At 36.4% G+C, this 21,511-nt stretch overlaps 1 protein-coding gene across 3 annotated transcripts in view; it reads right to left on the bottom strand.

Annotated features, from left to right (window-relative positions):
- Positions 1 to 810: 810 nt before the first annotated feature.
- pemt (phosphatidylethanolamine N-methyltransferase) overlaps positions 811 to 21,511 on the bottom strand; it is a 62,405-nt gene continuing 41,704 nt past the window's right edge. Inside the window, exons 6-7 of one of the 3 annotated variants that reach the window (XM_088323408.1) lie at positions 18,113 to 18,187; positions 811 to 1,739 (exon numbers count right to left, since the gene is read on the bottom strand). In XM_088323408.1, coding sequence (XP_088179534.1) covers positions 1,352 to 1,739; positions 18,113 to 18,187 — 463 coding nt within the window. In that variant the 3' untranslated portion in view covers positions 811 to 1,351. Of the gene's footprint in view, positions 1,740 to 7,335; positions 8,018 to 8,041; positions 10,428 to 18,112; positions 18,188 to 21,511 lie in introns of those variants that run through there. The other 2 variants (XM_088323409.1, XM_088323410.1) reach the window with 2 other exon arrangements.

Raw genomic sequence — 21,511 nt, 5'->3', positions numbered from 1 at the left:
GAGAAAAGTCACCGGGAGAAAGTTGGATGGTTTATTTTCTCTTTGATTTCATTTCTCCCACTGCGGATGCATAGTTTGAGATGTCCTCAAATATATTTTCTCTTTTTCATAAGTGTAAACAATGCCCAACTGAGTTCAAATAGCCTTTACATGCTTTTTTCATCGGTGTTTCGAGCACTCGGCGAATTAAGCTGGACTAGTGGTTCTCAAATAATAGATTCGAGATAATCAAGTGTAATTGCACCTCCACTACAATAGGGAGCAGTGACGTTGGTTGTTTTCTTTTATTCTTTAATGAAAATGGTGAAAGTAAGAAAAGGAACGTTTCAAATACAGACGGAAACGCCAAAAAATGAAATAAGAAGAGTTTATTTGAGTGTGTTTAAAATTTGCATGTACGTGCACGCGGCAGACAGGCAGCTTGACAGAGGCTGCAATAATGACTTCAGCCAGAAGATGGCGTCAGAAAGTAGAATTTTTTTTCAAGTTACGGACACTATTTCCTAAAGCGGGGTGCGTAGTTTGAAGTGTCCTTAACAATGTTTAAATAAATATTTTCTCTTTTTCGTAGGTGTTAAAGATGCCCAACTGAGTTCAAAGAGCCTTTATATGCTTTTATCTTACTTTTATCATCGGTGTTTCCAGCACTCTGCGAATTAGGCTGGACTAATGGTTCTCAAATCATAGATTCGAGAGAATCAAGTGTAATTGCACCTGCACTACAATAGGGAGCAGTGATGCTGCTTGTTTTCTTTTATTCTTTAATGAAAATGGTGAAAGTGAGAAAAGGACTGTTTCAAATACAGTCCAAATGCTAACTGAAACCCCCAGAAAATGAAATAAGAAGAGTTTATTTGAGATATGCATGTACGCGCACGTGGCAGACAGGCAGCTTGACAGAGGTTGCAATCATGATTACAGCCAGAAGATGGCGTCAGAGAGTAGAATGTTTTTTAAGTTACGGACACCATTTTCTCAAGTGGGGTGCATAGTTTGAGGTGTCTTTAAAATGTTAAAATTAAATATTTTCTCTTTTTCGTAGGTGTAAACAATGCCCAAATGAGTTTCTGGATAAATCAAGTGTAATTGCACCTCCACTACAATAGGGAGCAGTGGCGCTCTCATTGGCAGTGTTTTGTTTACATTGAACATTTAAAGTATTAAGTATGGATACGAAGTAGAGCTGACCCTCAAGAAACTGAAAAAAATAATTAACCCGAATGGGTAGACAGACTTATTGGGCTGGGTAGAAAGAGAGGATTTCTTCTTCCGAGGTGGGGCAGGTCAGAAAATAATTGAGAAATAGGGGACAGGACGGGAGGAGGCCGAGGGGAGAATTGGTGGAGGGATTTTACGTGCGTGAGAGAGGGGGAAAGAAAAGAGAAAGAAAGAAATCCAAAAAGGAGAGAAAGAGAGAAGTATAGTAAGAGAGAAGAGGAAAGCAAGAGAGAAAAGGAAAAAAAGGAAGAGAGAGCAAAAGAAGGTAAAAAGACACAGAAAGAGAAAGAGTAAGAGAGAAACAAAGAAAGAGAAAAAGAGAGACAGAGAGGGTGAAAGAGAGAGAGAGAGAGAAATGAATACAACTACAGCGTCTTTGTGAGAGGCACCTGGCTTCGGCAACATCAACTGGACATATTTCAACCTGCAGCTCGCTTTTCTCTTGCGCTTCTCCGAGCGTTGCCTCGCGGGCCGGATTCAACCCCTTAGCGGGCCTGACCAAGCTCCGCGGGCCGCCTGTTCTAGAACCAGGCATAAAAAAAGAAAGAAAACATTGATTTGGAAACCCTAGCGAGCGCAGATAAGAGAAGCCGTTTCGCTCCTGTTTTTTTGATGGGGTCTGAAAGATTCTTTTGTGTTCTGCGACGTCATCAGAAGTCATAAGTGCAGCCATAAAAATCCCATCCTGAGTCCGCGCTCGCTATCGGCCCACCCGATCGGAGATCTGTGGTCAGCCGTTTGGAGTCAGGGGCCCCCTGGGGTTGAAATATGTGGCCGAGGGGCCCCATCCGAGTGACCGATTCCATCAAATTGTTATGTTTCTTTAGATTTGTTTTTGAATCAATTTGTTGCTTTGAATTGGTTTTGAAAGCAAGATGAAGTCCTTGATTTAAGCACGAAATTTGAGATTTTGATTTGTAGTATTACTGTGGTATTATTGTATTGTATTTTGGAGTATTTATGTAGTATTTTTGTAGGAGAGCTGTAGTTTTATTTTTGTAGTATTTGTGTATATATCTGTGGTAGTATTTCTGTGGTATTCTTGTAATATGACTGTATTGTATTTTGTAGAACTTATGAGGTATTTTGTAGTATAACTGTAGTTTTATTTTTGTAGTATTTGTGCATATTTCTGTGATAGTATTTCTTTGGTAGTATTTCTGTAGTAGTTTTTCATATTACTGTATTGTTTATTGTAGTATTTCTGTAGTATTTTGGAGGAGGTCTGTAGTTTTATTTTTGTAGTGTTATGTTGTATCTCTGCAGTCAGATTTTTCGAGTATCTGCAGTATTTTGTAGTATTGCTGCATTGTATTTTTTAGTATTTTTGTAGTGTTTTTACTGTGTTGTATTTTGTAGTATTTATGTAGTATTTTTGTAGTAATACTGTAGTTTTATTTTTGTAGTATTTGTGTATATATCTGTGGTATTTTTGTAATATTACTGTATTGTTTTTTTGTAGTATTTATGAGGTATTTTTGACGTATTACTTTAGTTTTATTTTTGAAGTGCAATCAGATTTTTCGAGTATCTGCAGTATTTTTGTATTATTACTGCATCGTATTTTTTTAGTATTTTTTTTAGTATTTTTGTAGTGTTTTTACTGTATTGCTGTGTTGTATTTTGTAGTATTTATGAGGCATTTTGTAGTATTACTGTAGTTTTATTTTGTATTGTTACGTTGTACTCCTGCAGTCAGATTTTTCTAGTGTCTCTGTAGTATTTTTGTAGTATCACTGTAGTTTTATTTTTGTAGTATTTGTGCATATTTTTGTGGTAGTATTTCTTTGGTAGTATTTCTGCAGTATCTTTTAATATTACTGTATTGTTTTTTTGTAGTATTTCTATAGTATTTTGTAGGAGGTCTGTAGTTTTATTTTTGTAGTGTTATGTTGTATCTCTGTAGTCAGATTTTTCTAATATCTCTGCAGTATTTTTGTAGTATAACTGCATTGTATCTTTTAGTATTTCTGTAGTATTTCTGCAAGTGTTTCTGCAGTATTATCGTATTGTATTTTGTAGCATTTATGAGGTATTTTTGTAGTATTCCTGTGGTCTTATTTTTGTATTGTTATGTTGTATTCCTGCAGTCAGATTTGCTAGTGTCTCTGTAGTATTTTTGTAGTATTACTGGAGTTATATTTTTGTAGTATCTCTGCATATTTTTGTGGTAGTATTTCTTGGGTAGTAATTCTGTAGTATTTTTGTAGTGTTTCTGCAGTAGAACTGTATTGTATTTTGTAGTATTTTTCTAGTATCGCTGCAGTATTTTTGTAGCATTACTGTCGTTTAATTTTTGTAGTACCGGTATTATGTTGTATCCCTGCAGTCGCATTTTTCTAGTATCTCTGCAGTATTTTTATATTATTACTGTTGTTTTATTTTTGTAGTATTATGATGTATTTTGCAGTCGGATTTTTCTAGTATCTCAGCAGTATCTTGCAGTAATGATGTAGTTTTATTTTTCTAGTATTATGTTGAATGTCTGCAGTCGAATTTTTCTAGTATCTCTACAGTATTTTGTAATATTACTGTAGTTTTATTTGTGTAGTTTTTGTGTACACTTTTGTGGTAGTATTTCAACGGTAGTATTTCTGTAGTATTTTTTTTAATATTACTGTATTGTGTTTTTCTGTAGTATTTTTGTAGTCTTTCTGAAGTAGTATTTTTGTAATATTTCCATTGGACTTCTGTATGTTTGTAGTATTCCTGTAGTATTACTGTGTTGTGTTTGTATTATTACTGTATTATATTTTTTAGTATTTCTGAGTATTTTTGTATTAATGCTGTAATTTTATTTTTCTAGTATTTCTTTATGTATTTCTGCATTAGTATTTTCCTAGTAGTACCTCTGTAGAATTTGTATAGTATTTCCATTTGATATTTCTTGTAGTATATGTAGTATTTTTTTAGTTCTACTGCACTTGTATTTTTCTAGTAGTTCTGCTGTAATAATTCTGGAGTAAAATTTCTGTAGTAGTAATTTTGTGTTATATTATTGCTGTAAAAATATTATATGATAGTTTGTAGTTTCATCCAAAACAATAGTTTTTTTAATGATTAAACTTATTTTAACAACTGGGAGGCGCTAGATAATACACACTGTCCCTTTAAACATGTCGTCTTGTGTCCCAATAATTTTGTGCAACTATGGCTGCAGTTATTAGAATAGCCAAAGAGGGGCGCTTAAACCACAATGTTAAGCAGTACTGTACCTAATCCTTTACATTTCTTTAAAGGGACAGTGTTTATTATTTAGCACCTCCTGTTGCTAAAAAACATAATTATTATTATTATTAATTTAAATGATAAACAAAAATATATGAACTATAATGCAATTATGGATATTTTTTGAGCAGTCATGAAATTAGCATTTATTTGACATAAGATGATCCTCCCTAGAGGGAGCTGACATGATTGGCCCAGGTTGCTCTTGAAACCGGTGTTTATTTTTCTTATTTTTCAATTTAATTATTTCCTTTAAAAGAGAAAAAATACAACATAGAGGGAAAAAAAGTGTTCCGCTTTAATATAATTTTTGCTAATTTTAAGTATTATTTTTGTTATTTTTCCTTGTTTTTCTTTTTCATTTTTACTTATTTTTATTTCTTTTCTTTTTCCCCTCTTTCTTCCCTTTTCCATTTTCTTTTTGTCCATTTTTCTTTTTTCTCACATTCTCTATTTTTTAACCTTTCCTTATTTATTCTTCCTTTACTTCCCTTTTTTGTTTTACTTTTTCCACTATTTTCCTTTCAGGTTGCCCCCCCCCATATTTTCTCTCTTTCTCCCTTTTCTTTTTCCTCTCTTTCTTCCCTTTTCCACTTTCTTTTTGTCCATTTTTCTTTTATCTCACATTCTCTCTTTTTTTAACCTTTCCTCATTTCTTCTTCCTTTATTTCCCTTTTTTGTTTTACTTTTTCCACTATTTTCCTTTCAGGTTGCCCCCCCCATATTTTCTCTCTTTCCCCCTTTTCTTTCTCTTCTTTTTATTCCTTATTCCTCTTTTCACAAAAAGATAGGCCAAAAAAGTGTGGGAAAATAATATTGTCTTTTTGTCCTGTCGTGTCCCCGTGGTTGTGCTTTTTAGCATTCGCTTTTGGTTACATGAGACCATACAAATATAGTGGTCAAATATTACACACTGTACCTTTAATTAGCTTTAATCTGGTCAATTATTATATTCCTTTAACAACACAAATCCTGTTTAACTCTTCATTTTTTTGCTTTAGTCGTATCTTGAAAGAAAAAAAAAATCAGTCCTGATAGCGAGATAATTTTATTTTTTGGGATCGGAGTTTCACGATACAGTTTTTTTTTTTTTTTGTTACATCAGCTATTTTTGTAATCGTTTGTGCACAGAAAACTTGTTATTTTCCGTACTGAACCTTTAAACGCCGAATTTCGGAGCATCAAACAAACACGAGGTTCGAAATCAATGCGACATAGGAAAAAAAACTGAAGCAGCCAAGAAACAAACACATTGTAGTCATGCTGCATTCGAGGAATGCGGGAGGTCGGAACGATCGCTTACTTTGCAGTTCCGACCTCAACGAGATAAATTGGAATGTAAACAACAAATATTTTAGATTGCAAGCGTAGAAGCTGACAGTGGCAATAATCGAATGACAAATGGAAAGAAATCAAGTAGCTGTGTAACGCTGCATTCAAGAAAGATAGGACATCGTAATAACAGCGATCGCACTGTCCAGGAGCGACTTTCAGAACGTAAACTAAAGTGGATTGTCGTGGATGTAACAATCCACGAACAACACAATGATGCTGCGTTCAAGGGACGTGGGACAATTAAATGCTCCTATGTTTCCCTTTTCCAACTTCGCAGCGTTTGAGGTGAAAATTAACATTAAACAGGGTTGATTGAGCATTACATTAAAATGTAAACAATAATGCTACATTCAAGGGACGTGGGACATCCGAACAATCCCAGGTTTTCCCTTCCAACTTCAGAGCGTTGAGGTGAAAATGAACATTAAACAGGGTTGACTGAACATATAATTTAAAAACCAACTACAAATATCAACAATGATGTGTTTGAGGAACGTAGGAAGTCAAAACACTCCCATAGGTTCCCTGTTACAACCTCAAAAGGTTTGAGGTTGAAATGAACAAACGTGGCTGACTTGACAAGTAATATAAACAAATAAATAAAATTAAAATTAAAAACTACAACTATAAAATAATGCTGCATTCAATGAACTTGGGAATTCTGAATGACGCCAGTCTAAGTGATTGAATGGACATTTGAACTAACAATTAAAAAATAAAAATAAAATAACAAAATTACAATAATGATGCATTTGAGGACCGTAGGAAGTCGGAATCCAACCACAAACACACATGAGAACTACAAATATCAACGATGATGTGTTTGAGGAACGTAGGAAGTCAGAACACTCCCGTATTTTCCGTGTTTAAAGGGTTCAAATAAACCTCAAACCTGGACTATTGGGCATATAAATACCAAATAAACACTACAGATATAAAGAAAACAATGCTGAATTTGAGGAACGTAGGCATTTTGAGTTTTCTTTCTTAGACCCTTGCTCTGGCCTCAAAAAAATTGTTTTGAATGTAAAAACCAAGATGAAAAAAAAGAAGAAAAATAGGAAATCTTACGATTGGGAATTCTGACCCCCAAAGGACAAAAAACAATAAATTCACAATTCCTACGTTCATGAAACGCACCATATGACATAAGTGTTTCCATGTTGAACTATTTATTATTGCCTGGTTATTATTCATTCATGCAGTTATTTTTAATTCTTTTTTTTTGTTTTAGTTTTGTTTAAAAAAAAAACACTGCCACTAGACGGCAGTACTGTTTCATGTTGGACCATTTATTATTGCCTAGTTATTATTCATGTATGCAGTTATTTTTAATTATTATTACTTTTTAATTTTTTTACAGTTTTGAATACTTGAAAATACTGCCACTAGGCGGCATTACTGTTTCATGTCGATACACCGAATTCACAATTCCTATGTTCCTTACCATTATTTCACATTTGTGGAATGTAGGAATTGCGAATTTATTATATCCCTGCTGCGACCTCAGAATTTGAAGTCAATGTTAACAACCCAGATGGCTAAAGGTGGAGAAACAGACAAAAAAACACACAAATACATACAGTTTTAACAAGAAAGATGGCCGACTCCCATGAATAGGTCATTCTCTCAACCCCGTCATTCGTAACTGACGGTACTGCTCCCACGAGAAATAAAGTTTTCTCTTGAAATTTGGTATCTGTCCGATCGGTTGCCTGATTCCCAGCATCCTTGAATGCAGCGTTAGCCTCTGGAAGATTGCTATGACGCACATGTCATGAGGAAAAACGACAAAACAAACATTTTAAACACAAAGATAAGCATCAGAAGTCTGCACTCATCCTTTCTTGATCCATTTTATGAATATAATTTCTTTAAAATACAAAATGAAAGAAACTGGGATCAGGTTACAGTCAAAGAACAAATAGGTTCCTAAAGTATTGCAACTCGCTCCAAGATTTTATTATTATATTGCCATTTGTCAGGCTTTGAAACTGATAGGCCAAAAAACTGAAAATATTTTCGAAGAATCAACAATGTGTCAGACAAAATCGTGAAGTGGAACCAAATTGTTATATCATATTTACAACGAAGAAGAGAAGTAGGTGTTGCAAAAATAATAGCCCTCTGTTCTCTCAGCTCAGCCAAGTGACTTCTGATTGATCCGATGTCGACCCAAACGAGGACAAAACTAATCAGAGAAGCGACAAAGAGGTCCATGATCAGATTGCATGACCTGCAGGCAAACACAGATGAGGTGGGACAATCTGTGTATAGGGAAACTACTCGCCATGCTCTGCATAAACCTGCTCTTTCTGGAAGAGTAGCAAGAAAAAAAGCCCTTTCTGAAAGAATACCATAAAACAGCACGTTTGGCATAATCAAGAAACCACATGGGAGATACAAATAACACGTGGAACAAGATGCTCAGGTCGGATGAGACAAAAACTACATTTTTGGGGGTGAATACAAAGCGTTACGTTTGATGTTAGAGTAACATTGAAAATCACCCTAAAGTCATTATCCCCACTGTTAAACATGGTGGTGGCAGCATCATGATCTGCGGTTGCTTTTCGTCAGCAGGAACTGGGAAGGTCTTAAGAGTTTATGGGAAGATGGATGCAGCCAAATACAGGGCGACTCTGGCAGAAAATCTTTTGGAGTTGGCAAGAGACCTAAGAATGAGGCCATAACTGGCCCCCTGGCCAGACTTTGGACATGCCTGACCAAGAGCAATCCGATTGAGCTATACACAGGACTCGCTCACTCCTCCTCCTTGCCCAGCGCTGTCTGCACTGAAGGTAAAGACGTCGCTATCCTCATTTGTAGTATTTTGTGACATTTTTACAAAAGAACTTTGCTTGCACCTTGTTTTGAAACCATTATTTGGGACAAAAATGAAGACAAATTTGAAGTTGTATATTTATATTGAGATGGGACACGGGCATTATTATTATTTCATACATTTTATCAAATCATCAAACATCACACAGTGAAATAAATGTGCTGAAGAATTAGTTTTTGCTTGGGGAGCAGGTTCGGCGCTTTTATTGGATTTTGTCCTTAAATATGGTGTAATATCTCCCAAAAATTCCAAGTATTTTTCCTTTTATGGCTATTTGGTTCAAAAAGGGTCCCTGGCCTATGAGCCTTACAATTTAAAGGTGGTTCCATAACTTCAAAAAATTAGGCTTCCTGATCTTCTGGCTGAAATTTTCATTGCAGCCTCTGTATAACACTGTTGGTCGCGTGCGCATGTATGTGAAGTTCTTGGACGCGCTCGAATGAACTTTTCCCTTTTTCGGAGTTTGGGACTACTCAATTCCCAAGGTTATAACTGTGACCATGTCAGACAGATGAAGGTAAATGCATCTGTAATCTTCTGGTTTGCAGTATTTAGTGACATTTTTACAAAAGGACTCTGCTTGCACCTTGTTTTGTAACCAATATTCACACACATTAATTGAGTTTGCCTGTGTATTTTCTGGACAGCCCTTTGAGACTTCTTGTGATTAACGGCTATACAGATAAACATGACTGGACTGGGTTGGAATTTGGACTGCATTTGAAAGTCCATTCTTACTTTCACCATTTTCATCAGAGAATGGAAGAAAAAACAAGCATGCGCGTGAAATCAGTCCCCTCTTCCAGCGTACTGGCTCTGTGGTCGGAACACCGAGGGTAAAAGTAAGATTCTATACTCTTCAGAGGCACTGTGCTCGTATGACTTAAGTCCAAAAGGGAGCATCCAAGACATGACGTTCTTAGATAACGGTCAGGAGAACAAAATGTTCGAGCCATTATGGAGACCTCCAACTCAATTAGCCGATTGCGTCTTAAGAAGGAAACGAGACGGGAGCTTCTCGCAGGTCGTGTTGTGACGACCGAGTAGACGCCGCGACCTTCTACCGAGCGCCGATCGCTGAGGACACCGGCTCTCTCTTTCACTCGGCTTGCCGTCATTTTTTTTTTTTTTTTAGGATCGCCCCCAAAAGTTCGACGTGACCCGTCAAGAGGGGCGCTACGGACCGCAAACCGAGATTTTTTTCTTCTATTGCTCATCGTTTCTCTTTGCTAGCAACACTCATGAACTCTGCGCGTCTTAAGAGGATGATATTGACAAATTTCCATGACTGAAAGTCTCTTAGCGAACAATGAATGCTTTGATTGAAAATGTGAGTCCTGTCGAAGTTCGAAAAACTGACACTTACGAGGAGAAATTCAGAAACCCCTCCATACTTTTCGCTGGTTCACTCCCTTGCAGGGAAACATTTTTTAATTAAAATAAAAAAGATCATAGTTTTGAGTCTGGATTTGATTGTGGACAGGGTGGTATAATTCCTTAGGTCAAGCGGGCAATGAGTTCCAGAGCTGAGGGGCAGAGCGGCTGAAAGCTCTCATCCCCATGGATCTGAGACAGGCAGCGGGTATAGTGAGATAGAGGGAGAAGGATGATCTTAGGGTGCGGGATGGCGTGGCAATGTGAAGGAGGTCGGAAAGCTAGGGAGGGGCAAGGTTATGATCCAATTGGTACAAATACACAACGTCAAATAGGGCGCGTTGCCGTCCTCGGGATGGAAACGGAATCGGTACGCCATTATTCCCGCTGGCGCGTCTTCTCCTCGTAGATGCGCTCGGTGAAAGGTCTGCAAATAGGCGCAGAGAAAACACAATCGCGGGACAATCAAATCTGAAGGTTTCCGGGACCGGTATCAGGAACAAAAAAGAAAAAAAATCATGAACAAATCCTTTTTTACATTCTTTGCCATTTTTAAAGTTAGGACATCTGAAAATACTCTCCCCGAGTTTCATAATCCACATAAATTAGCGATTAAAAATCTATATTTCCGATTTAAGAAAATAAAATTATGTCTTTTAATTTTATTGATTAATGAAAGTAATTATTTTTGATTTTACATATATATTCAATATAATTTTTCTTTTTTTTTTCTTCAAAAATTTCACTTTTAAAACAATGGGAAAAACACAGTAAAATAAGAAAAAAAATATTATTGTATAATATTATTTTTGATTTTGAATATTTTTCATCAATTACTGCAAAAAGTCCAGATTCATTAAAAATATAAAATAACGTAGAAAAATAAGAAAAAAAATAATGAGCTACTTCTATTCATTTTTTAGCTTTTTCACATTTACCTTTTTTAGGGTCAATAAGTTTAAAATGTTAAAATAGTTGTAAAATAGTTGTAAAATGGAAAAAAATACTTAAAAGGAGAAAACTATCATTATTATTATTATTAATATCATTATATTCATGATTATGTTTACATATTTTTTGTCAAATTACTGCGAAAATACATTTATTTTAAAATGTCAAACAATTTGGAAAAATGATGAAAAAATACTTTCGCATGGTGCATTCTGGTAGGTTTTTTATTTTTTTTTTAGCTTTTACACATTTAAACTTTCTAGGGTCAATTAGTTTAAATGTTAAAATATTTGTAAAATGGAAGAAAATACTAAGATATCATAATTATTATTATTTTGTATTCATTATTCTTTTTTCTTTTACACATTACAAATTTCTGCAAAAATAAATATTTTTAAATGTTAAACAATATGGAAAAATGATGAAAAAGTAAAGTGCATTCTGGTAGGTTTTTTATTTGTTTTTTAGATTTTGAACATTTACATTTTTTAGGGTCAATTAGTTTAAAATGTTAAAATAGTTGTAAAATGGATAAACTCATTACTTTCATTATTATGTTTTTTGACAAATTACTGCAAAAATAAAAAAAATTAAATGTCAAAAGATATGGAAAAAATGATGAAAAAATAATTTTGCATAGTGCATTCTGCTAGGTTTTTTAATTTATATTTTTAGCTTTTGCACATTTACATTTTCTAGGGTCAATTAGTTTAAAGTGTTAAAATAGTTGTAAAGTGGAAAATACTGAATAGGAGATAACTATATCATAATTATTATTTATTTTTCTTTTTAATACTTTTGTCAAATTACAGCAAAAAAAAAAATTAAATGTCAAACAATATGAAAAAATGATGAAAACATAATTTTGCATTGTGCATTTTGGTATGTTTTTGTTTTCTTTTGCTTCTGCATATTTAAACATGTTAAAACTCTTTGTAAAATAAAAAAGTCTTAAAATGAGATAACTATTATTCTAATTATTATATGTATTATTATTTTTTTTCTTTAACATATTCTTGCATCAATTACTTCAAAACATCTCATTAAAATGTTTAAAAATTTTAAACATTTAAAAATAAACATGGTAAAATGAGGTGACAAAATGGGCATAATCAATTTTAAAAATTGTTTTCCATTTTTTGCTAAATACTGCAAAAAGTGAAGTTTAAAAATGTGGAAAAAAAATTGTAAAATAGAATCGAATAAAAAGTAACTTATTTTATTACTATTATGTTTTTTTTTCTTGTGTCAATTTAACTTTTTTTTTATCAATTAAATAAAAAATTCAAAGGAAAAAAAATGGAAAAATGAGAAAAATATTCAAAAAAATGAAACTAAATTGGCAAAAGGATTTTTTTGTATAATCGGCTTCCAAGAAATGTCTTGTTTTCTTGTCCGATTGTGCTTATTGAATTCTCTGCGGCTTAAAGTTCTCGATTGATTTCTGCCGATTGCAGAGAAAGTACTTTTTATCACTCTAATCACGATTCCCAAAAAGCTGGACAAAAATAAGAAATCTATATACCGTATTATTCGGACGATAAGAACCCCTATTTGGCTGGAAATTGGACAATGCGCCTCTTTGCAACGGGTATCAAACCCGAGCGGTGGTAGTGAGAGCGCCAATACTTCACCACCAGGCCACCATAAGCACAGATGAAAGGAAAAAGAAAGTCTTTCAACAAAACACTATACAAGTTTTATTATGTATGTATAATTATCGAACCGAGAGGTTATTGACGGACAGGTGAAGAAGTGGACTGTTAAACCCAGGGGTGTCAAAACGTGCAACGCGCGGGCCAGATCAGGCCCAATAAGGGTTCTAATCCGGCCCTTAAGGGAAAGGTGTAAAATGAGCTGCAGTTTTAAATATGTCCACTGGATGGCGCCAAAGCCAGAAGCACTCACAAAGAGTAGCTGTTTGTTTCTCTGTATGTTTCCCTTTATGTCTGTCTGTCTGTCTCTCTTTCTATTTATTTCTATGACTCTTTCTCTCTTTCGCTCTCTCTTTCTCTCGCTCGCTGTCACTCATTTTTTTTCTCTCTCCTTGCCATGCTTCTCTTTCTCTCTCCTTGCCTTGCTTCACTCCTTCTATCTCGCTACTTTTTCTTTCTTTGTCTCGCTTCCTATCTCTTTTGTCTCTTTCTTCACTTTTCCGTTCCGTTCCGTTTCTTGTTATCTCTTTGACTAGCTGCTTTTCCTCTCTTATCTCTACGTTTTTCTATCTGGTCTCTTTCTTTTTTCTATCTCTCTCTTTCTCTCATTCTCCCTTTCTATCCGTATTTTTTCTGTATTTCTTCCTTTCTTTCCATCTCTTTATCTGCTCTGTTTCTCTTTCTCTGTCTTTCACTCTCTCTTTATTGCTCATGTTTCTTTCACTCTCTCTTTCGCTCTCTTTTACTTCTCTCTATCTCTTTACTCTCTTTCTCTTGCTCTCTATCCTCATTACTTTTTTCTCTTTACATGTCTTCCCTTCTATCTTTCTTCTCTTTCCCTCTGTCTGTTTCTCTCTTTCGCTTTCTTTCACTCTCCTCTCTCTCTCTCACTGTCACTCGTTTTTCTCCCTCTCTCCTTGCCTTGCTTCACTCTTTTTCTCTCTCGCTACTTTGTTCTTTCTTTGTCTCTCTTCCTCTCCATCTCTTTCTTCTCTTTCTTATCCATTTCTTCCTCGTTATCTCTTTGCCTTGGTTCGTTTCCTCTCTTCTCCCTACTTTTTTCTCTCTTGTCTCTTTCTTTTTCTATCACCCTCTTTCTTTCTCATTCTCCCTCTCCATCTGTATTTTTTCTCTTTGTATTTCTTCCTTTCTCTCTGCTATGTTTCTCTTTCTCTCTTTCACACTCTCTTTATTGCCTATTTTTCTTTATTTCTCTGTTTTTACTCTGCCTTGCTTATCTCTCTCTCCCCGCTCTCTACATTTTTTCTCTTTACTTGTCTTCCTCTCTATCTTTCCTCTATTTCCCTCTGTCTGTCTCTCTCTTACGCTCACCCTCCTTTTCTCTCTTTCCTCCACCCCACATCTCTCTTTCTCTCTCTCTTTAATCAACAAGTCCGCCCCATGAGAGTTTCGATTCTACCTTGTCGCCAATGACTGAAAATCAATGTTCCTGGCACCGTGAGTAAAAATAGAGTGATAATGATTTACGTATGTTATCTGTAGCATTTGCGGTCTTGTGGTAAAATCTCTGCGCTCTCGCCGTCTCTACCCGGGTTCGATTCTCACTGCATACGATTATCGACTGATCAATCTTTGCATGAATGTGTATCGTAAGTGTGGAAAGAGCCCAATGGTTGTAGACAAATACCGTAAAATCCGGACTATAAGCCGCTACTTTTTTCCCAAACCTTCAACCCTGCGGCTTATTCAGTGATGCGGCCCATTTATGTAATTTTTCTAACGGCCGCCAGCGGCACTCGAGTGTTGCTACCATTAACTGCCCTGTCAAAGCTATATTATTATTATTAAAGCTTTGAAAACTCTCTCGGTGTACCGTCTTTCTTTGTAAATATGTGTAACCCATGTATAATATGTATTTGCAACTGTATATTTTTGTAATCTATTTATTTGTATTTATTTTAGACACTTATTCTGATGTGTTTTGCATGTGTGAACGAAAAATGAGGGGCGGAACAAACGCGGGGTGCCGAGTTTAAGTGAGGACCGCTAAAGGTGAGGGACAGACAAGGAAAAAAGAGGGGGTAAAAAGTTGGTTAAAGAAAAAGGAGTTGCTTGAGTAAATGTGTTCATCTGATATATTTTCCCCACCCTTACCTTTGGAAATATACACTTTTTTCCTTGGATTACTTTCAACGGGACCCAGACTCTGCAGGTCTGCATCAAACCTTAAGTATCGGTATCATTTTCCGTTCATTTTGCCGGCTGTGATTTTTGGACTGTGGACTTCAATGAAGGACATTTAGTTTCAATCGCGGGACTTGGAAGTCGGGTTTGGGTTAATTTTGTGTTTGTGTTACATGTTTAAATGTGGGCATGCGGCCTATATACAGGTGCGGCTTGTGTATGTACAAAATCGGTTTACCTCTTAAAATGTGGTGGGTGCGGCTTATAATCAGTTGCTCTCTATAGTCCGGAATTTACGGTACTCATTGGAGCTTTTACTGTAGTCTCAATTTATTGCGCCTATTAGTCATTATGCCTTATAGTGCAGAAAATCCGGTGATAGAACATTTTGTTTGCTGGGCTAATTGTGTATTTGGAAGACGTCACCCGGCAGGTGTCACATCAATGTCTTTTGGGAAGTTATCAGGAATATTAAAGGTGGCCTGGTGTTAACAGCACCCCTTGAACCTGCCAGGGAAACTGTGTGACATCACCCTATGACAGCCTTGAAGCAGGATGCAAAATCCAATAATTACATCACGAGGCGTCTGCACTAGGGGTGAGAAAAGAAAAAAACGATTCAGTTATATACCGCCATTTTATTTTTGGCAATTTTTAAATTGTAAGTGGTAAATAAATCAAGTCGCTGAAGACCTCACAAAGCGCTTTACAATGTTTCACGTTTACCCATTCACACGTATGACAATAATAGACTAAATTATAGATACTAGATCTAAATTATTAATTCATTTTCAGCATAATGTTACATCATTGTCATGTCATGTTTATTTGTATAACCCTTTATCACAAGGAGTCTCAAAGGACTGCACAGACCACAGATTATTGCTAGCTACATACACTATGGCATTAGCATCCATGAGGACTTCCGCTAACAACGCATTGCGTTTGAAGTCACTTCTGCGAAAAGGGACGAGAGCAATGAAAACTAAGGCGCCCAGAACTTTTTAATCCAAAGTGTGGATGATTTCAGACATCGCGATCAATTATATCGGATCGTGATCTAAATAGAATCGGCACCCTAGTATCGCGATACAATAGAGTTGTGACCAAAGAATATCGTCCCTCCCATAGTCTGCCCACCCCTCAGGTATATTTTAACGCTCAGAAATCCTACAAATTCGTCATCAGGTGAAGACAGCAACATTACAAGTGGGCAGGTCGTCACATTTTGTCATTCCGCCGTCGTTGTTAATAGAATTGCCCGCCTACGGGTGCTAGTTCAAGATATTCAGTATGTTTGACCCCGTTACCATTGAGTTTCCCACTCACGTCGCCTTCCAGGCCCCCTCCGGACTGTAGGAGACTGCACAACTTTACATAATAAATAAATCAGTGGAAAAGCACTGTACCAATGAGCCAGATGCTCTCTATCAGCTGCAGGACTGCTTTCTCATTTATTTTTCTGTTTTAAGTCTTTCATCCCGCGGTGCCCAAATCGAATCTCGATGTGAAAAGAATGTTTGCTTTATTCGTATCCATGACAACATTGTTATCCCTCGTTTAACAATAAATGGAGAACACGATATGCAGAAATCTGTAAAATACCCATGCGCTCTGCTGCTCTTTGCTCAAAGGAATTCTGGAGCAGGGATAATGGATCGCGACTGCGCAGATGCAGTTCATTTTAGGCAGAAAGAACGGAAAACGGAATGCTGCTACCCAGGACTTACATTTCTCTCTCGTCAACTGCTCTCAGCAATGGTCAACTGGGGATAATGGGCAAGGTCAAAAGAGTGTTTTTTTTAGCGGGCCAAACCGGAAAATAAAACGCTTTGTTGGCCTCGGCTCGTAGCAATAGTTGGCTGGCGATAACGAACAATTGTGACTTTCTCTTTAAGCAATCCAGTACGGCATAAACGTGACTTCTGCCTGTCTACGCTCACAGAAATTTGGGGATTGGGGATAATGGATTGCAGACACAGCACTATGGGATTGGGGATAATGAATTACAGAGGCAGGAATGAACTTTATTTTACGTGGAAATTACAGCAAAAAAAAAGAGCAGCCAGGATTTTTGTTTCTACCATGAGGCCCCTGAGCAAAACAAGTTTCACATCGCTTGTTCAACCAACCAGAATGCACTATGCAAATCAATGTTTCTGGCACCGTGAGTATAAATAGTATGATGATGAATTAAACTCATTTGTATGTCATGTAGCAGTTTCCTATGACTATTATCAGTGTGGGCTAAAAACTAGAGGTAAAGACTAGCATATTTTCATTTTAACAACCTCAAAAAATAGTCATTTATCATATTTTTTTCATACATAAAGCACATGAAATTCAGACTACAGAACTACCGTGTTTATTTGTATAATCATTGAGCTCTTTATATACTTATATCATATAATACACATGGCATACAATAATAAATAAGTCAAAAATTGTTTGCAACGGAAGTTGAAACCGGATCGCGGCAGTGAATTGCATAGTGCATTCTGATAGATTATACAGTCTCTCACCTTCTTCACCTTTGCGTCAATAATCGGCTGGTCTACTATGCATATGTACGTAAAAGAGCTAGTATTTTGTTGAACATTTTTTGTCTTTTGCAACGTTAATTGACATGTATATAATTGTTTTATTTTTAATTCTGTTTTTTTCCTTTTGGGTTTATTTTATTTTACTTTTTTTTAGATATAAAAATCGATTGAAATGGTAATCATCTAAAATAATTTGTTTTTAGGGCCCATTTCCTAACCCTCAACCTTTACTATAGAGTGTCTGAATACTCGGCAGTGCCCTTCAGAACCATGTGTTTTCTACAGGGTTTTTTCATGGCCAGATTCAAGCACTTTTTAATGACTTTTCAATAAAATTCTCCCCATATACCTGCTGGATAAAATAGTAATAGTAAGTTGCTTTCATTAAGAGTTGCAGGAAGTTTTTTCCATGACCATTTACCACTGGGAAACGCTAAATTATATTTTTGCATGTCTCATTATAAATATTGATAACTGATATTTAATCCTAGCACCAATATGCATTTCATAGTGCCCTGTTTAGGTGTACCATGCACTTGTTCTCTTGGGCGCGACCCCTAAGACAATGCCATACAAACTCATGCCTGCTGGCGTTAAAACCGATGGAATAAGAAATGCAATGGCATAACAAAGCCACTAGGGAGCGGCGCGAATATCGCAGACTTGTTGCGAAGCATGGTAACGATTTGGAGTATTTACAAGCACTTCGCCCAAAATTCAAGCACTTTTTAACCCTTGAATGCAAAACATTGAAATTCAAGCATTTTCAAGGATTACAAGCACCCGTACGAACCCTGTTTCTATGTTTTCCAACTTACCCTTCGAATCGTATCGCGATCTTGTACACCAACGCCACGATTGCAGTCAAGACAAGACCCATCGGACTGGCACCTCTAGAAACACCAAATAGAAAAAGAAATATCAACAATAAAAACGTATCTCGGTCCTATGTGGGGATACAGTTAGTGATACCAGTAACTCAGTATTTGATAAATAATTTGAATATAGGAACAAAAAAATTCGGCACGAAGAGCCTTTATTATGTCAGTATCAGCATTATCACAGATGATGAAGGTGCTATATCTAAGTCAGATCAGGAGGTTTCTCCTACTACTGGTATCCGTGGAAACCAGTACTGTCTGTTTCATGTAAGGCAGCATATCCCTATCCCTAAAAAAACGGTCTGGAGAGGGATGGGCGCCACCAGGCTGTACTTGCCCAAGAAACACCACAGGAAGCGGTTCCCCTACCACCCTAATGGTTAAGGGATCCGTGAACCGTGTGATCTGAATGATAAATCGGACATGGAACGAACAAGATCGCACCGAATCGCACCCAAACACAGCCGAGCGGGTTGAGGGGGCCATCTTGGCTATAATTTTAGAGAGAAATTACTCGTCGGAAAACACGCGGTACAGTTTTTACTTTTAAGTAGATAGTGTTTAATCTTTATTAATTACACAATTACACATTTATTGTTGTTTAGTTACACATTTTATTCATATTTTAGGGATTTCAGGTCATTTAGGTACACCTTTTATGAATTAAAATCGGTTGGTTCGGTGTTGCTGATAGAAGATTGGACTCAACTGCTTAGAGTAAGCTTTAGTTGGGAGCTACAGTACCCAGCTTGGCCGCCAGAGGGCGATAGAAACGCTACGATAGCAGACCACACGAAAAGAGATATTTATTGATTTTGTTAGTGTTTATTGGGGGTGCCATAACACGAAACCTTGCTCAAGACACTTGCGGAGGCCTAAAATACAACCGTGCAAATTTTCACGGAAATCGGTTCGGCAGTTTCGGACCCCATGAGTCACATACAAACACACAACTCACACACAAATCAAGATTCATACAATTGTTTGGATTTACATTCAGAAGATTAAATGTAGATTTGGTTATTTTGGAAAATTCCAGGAACATATTAAAGCAGAGGTGCTACTTAAAAATGAGCAGGTCAAAATGATCCACCCATCACAGAAACTACAAAAAGTCTATCTATTTCGAAAAAGCTTTGAAGATTCCATTTTAATTCTTTGATTCAACAAAAAACTAACTAAAACGAATGAAGATTCAGAAGCAGTCTGCATTGAAAAATGAATTCCTAATTGATGTAATTGAATGATGACAATATTTCTCAATACAAGCCTAAATAAATCAAGCGTGGTAACCCATAATAAAACTGTCTAAGGCAAGGGTCGGGAACCTGTGGCTCACAAGCCATATATGGCTCCTTTTTTAACAGTACCAATGGCTCTGAGACGAAAATGATTCCATGCAAATTTTTCCGATTTCACTCCGAATTTTGGGCGGCAAGACGACTGGGTGGTCCAGGGTCCAGCTACCGCAGCCTCCCCGTGACCCTAGTGATGATAAGTGGCACAAAAATTTTGCAGGAGTGAAGTCTATTGTAGTGCAACTACAGTTTACAATTAATAAACCAATACACCTCATTTTGGCTGTACATCGCTTAGGAATCCTTTATAGGGAAACACATTAAAAAATATGTTCATCAACAAGACACTTTATGGTGAAACACCAAATAAATATTTTGAAATACCCAAAAGCTCTAGCAAAACATCCAGAGATATGATTGGGTGAGCGGTAGGGATGGATTCGTTTGCAGAATTTTGTGACATTGGGACACAGTTTCTGGCATTATTATCATTTCATAGATTTTGTTTAATCATCAAATGTCACAGAGTGAAAAAATGTGTAGAAGAATAAGCTTTTGGCTGGAGAGCGGATTTAGCGGTTTTGTTGAATTTGGTCTCTCAATATATGGTGTAGAAATCAAAATATTTAGCTTATAAATAAAGTTCCTGATCCCTGGTCTGAGGTAAAAAGTGTCAAGTCAGTTCTATTTTCAAGGCTAGTGCATACCTGTCAAGCTCCACGGCTCCATGCACTTACAAACTGTCGTATTTTCCCTTACAAAATAATCTTACACCATATTTTTTTCCCAAACGTGTTCATTTATGTAGTTTAACATGTTATATCGTACATGTGTTTGGTTATATCATATATATTGTTAATTAACATTTTGTTGTGAGATACTGAGTTGCTCGACATGAATGAGGTTTATTATAAAAAAGGTTAGAAAATTAAGAAGCTTGGACGTTCACGGTAGAAGGAAAAAATACATGCAAATATAATTAAGTAGAATAATACATTTTCTTATTCAAATTATGAATTCATTTTCTGCATTAAATTTTTGTTGGTAATATACTGATTAAAGGGATAACAACAAACCTGTCTTTTTTCATTTTCTCATTTTATACTTCCTTTATTTCTTAACTTCTTTATAAACAAAATAATTCGTAATATAATGCATCAAAGCAAGTGAGCCGTTGAAGAGCCGGCTCTCTTTAATGAGTTGAGCCAAAGAAGCCGGTTCTCTAAAAAAAGAGAGGGACTTCCTTTCACTACATCAAACCGCTCGCTACGTTTGCAACGAAAAAAAAGATACAGAGATAGAGGCTTCCGCGGCAAAATCGTTTGACTTGATTGATTGCCGTTTTGTGATAGTCGGTGTATACCGGATGGTACCCATAATTGACAATTTGCGTTTTTCCGTGCAGATTTTCTCGTACGTCGTACACGTCTTAAAATACATAATAAACATACTTTGTACGGCAAAACCGTACAGGTTGACAGATATGCTCGTGATGTTGCGAATAAATAATAACAAGCACTGTAATGCTAACATGATGAATTTGACAACTAGAAAGCAGTGTGTATCTACAAATGCAAAGCACTGACAACAGTATCTCGTGCTCCACCAGTAGTACTTCTGGGATCCACCAGTAGATCACGATCTACATACTGAGCACCCCTGTATTAAAGTATGTAACATGAATTCGTATGGGAAAAAAATGTTTCGAGCTCAAATGGTTCCGTGTTCGGATTAAGATCCCGAACGGTTTATGGTCGAATACCGAGGTTTGATAACAGTATTTGTCCCGTACCACTCGCGAAATGCCACCGATACCGTATTCGTGTTTCGGGGCCGGTGAGTCAATTACCATTTCCGCAGCCTGACGTCAACCAATTCCAAATTCATCCCGAATTACGATTTCGTCTGAATCGATGCCCGGTGACGACGGTGAATGAAACAGAAAACGTGATGACCTACATATTCCTGGTCAGAAATTGACCCACTGACACATTTTTTTCCCGGGAATAAAGAAAAAAACGTTGACGCGTTCATGAAA

The sequence above is a fragment of the Urocampus carinirostris genome, chromosome 19 (assembly GCF_059441175.1).
Source record: "Urocampus carinirostris isolate Australia breed hairy pipefish chromosome 19, RoL_Ucar_1.0, whole genome shotgun sequence".
NCBI classification, from domain to species: domain Eukaryota; kingdom Metazoa; phylum Chordata; class Actinopteri; order Syngnathiformes; family Syngnathidae; genus Urocampus; species Urocampus carinirostris.
The sequence above is the reverse complement of the archived record's forward strand: the minus strand, read 5'-3'. Positions and strand labels throughout refer to the sequence as shown.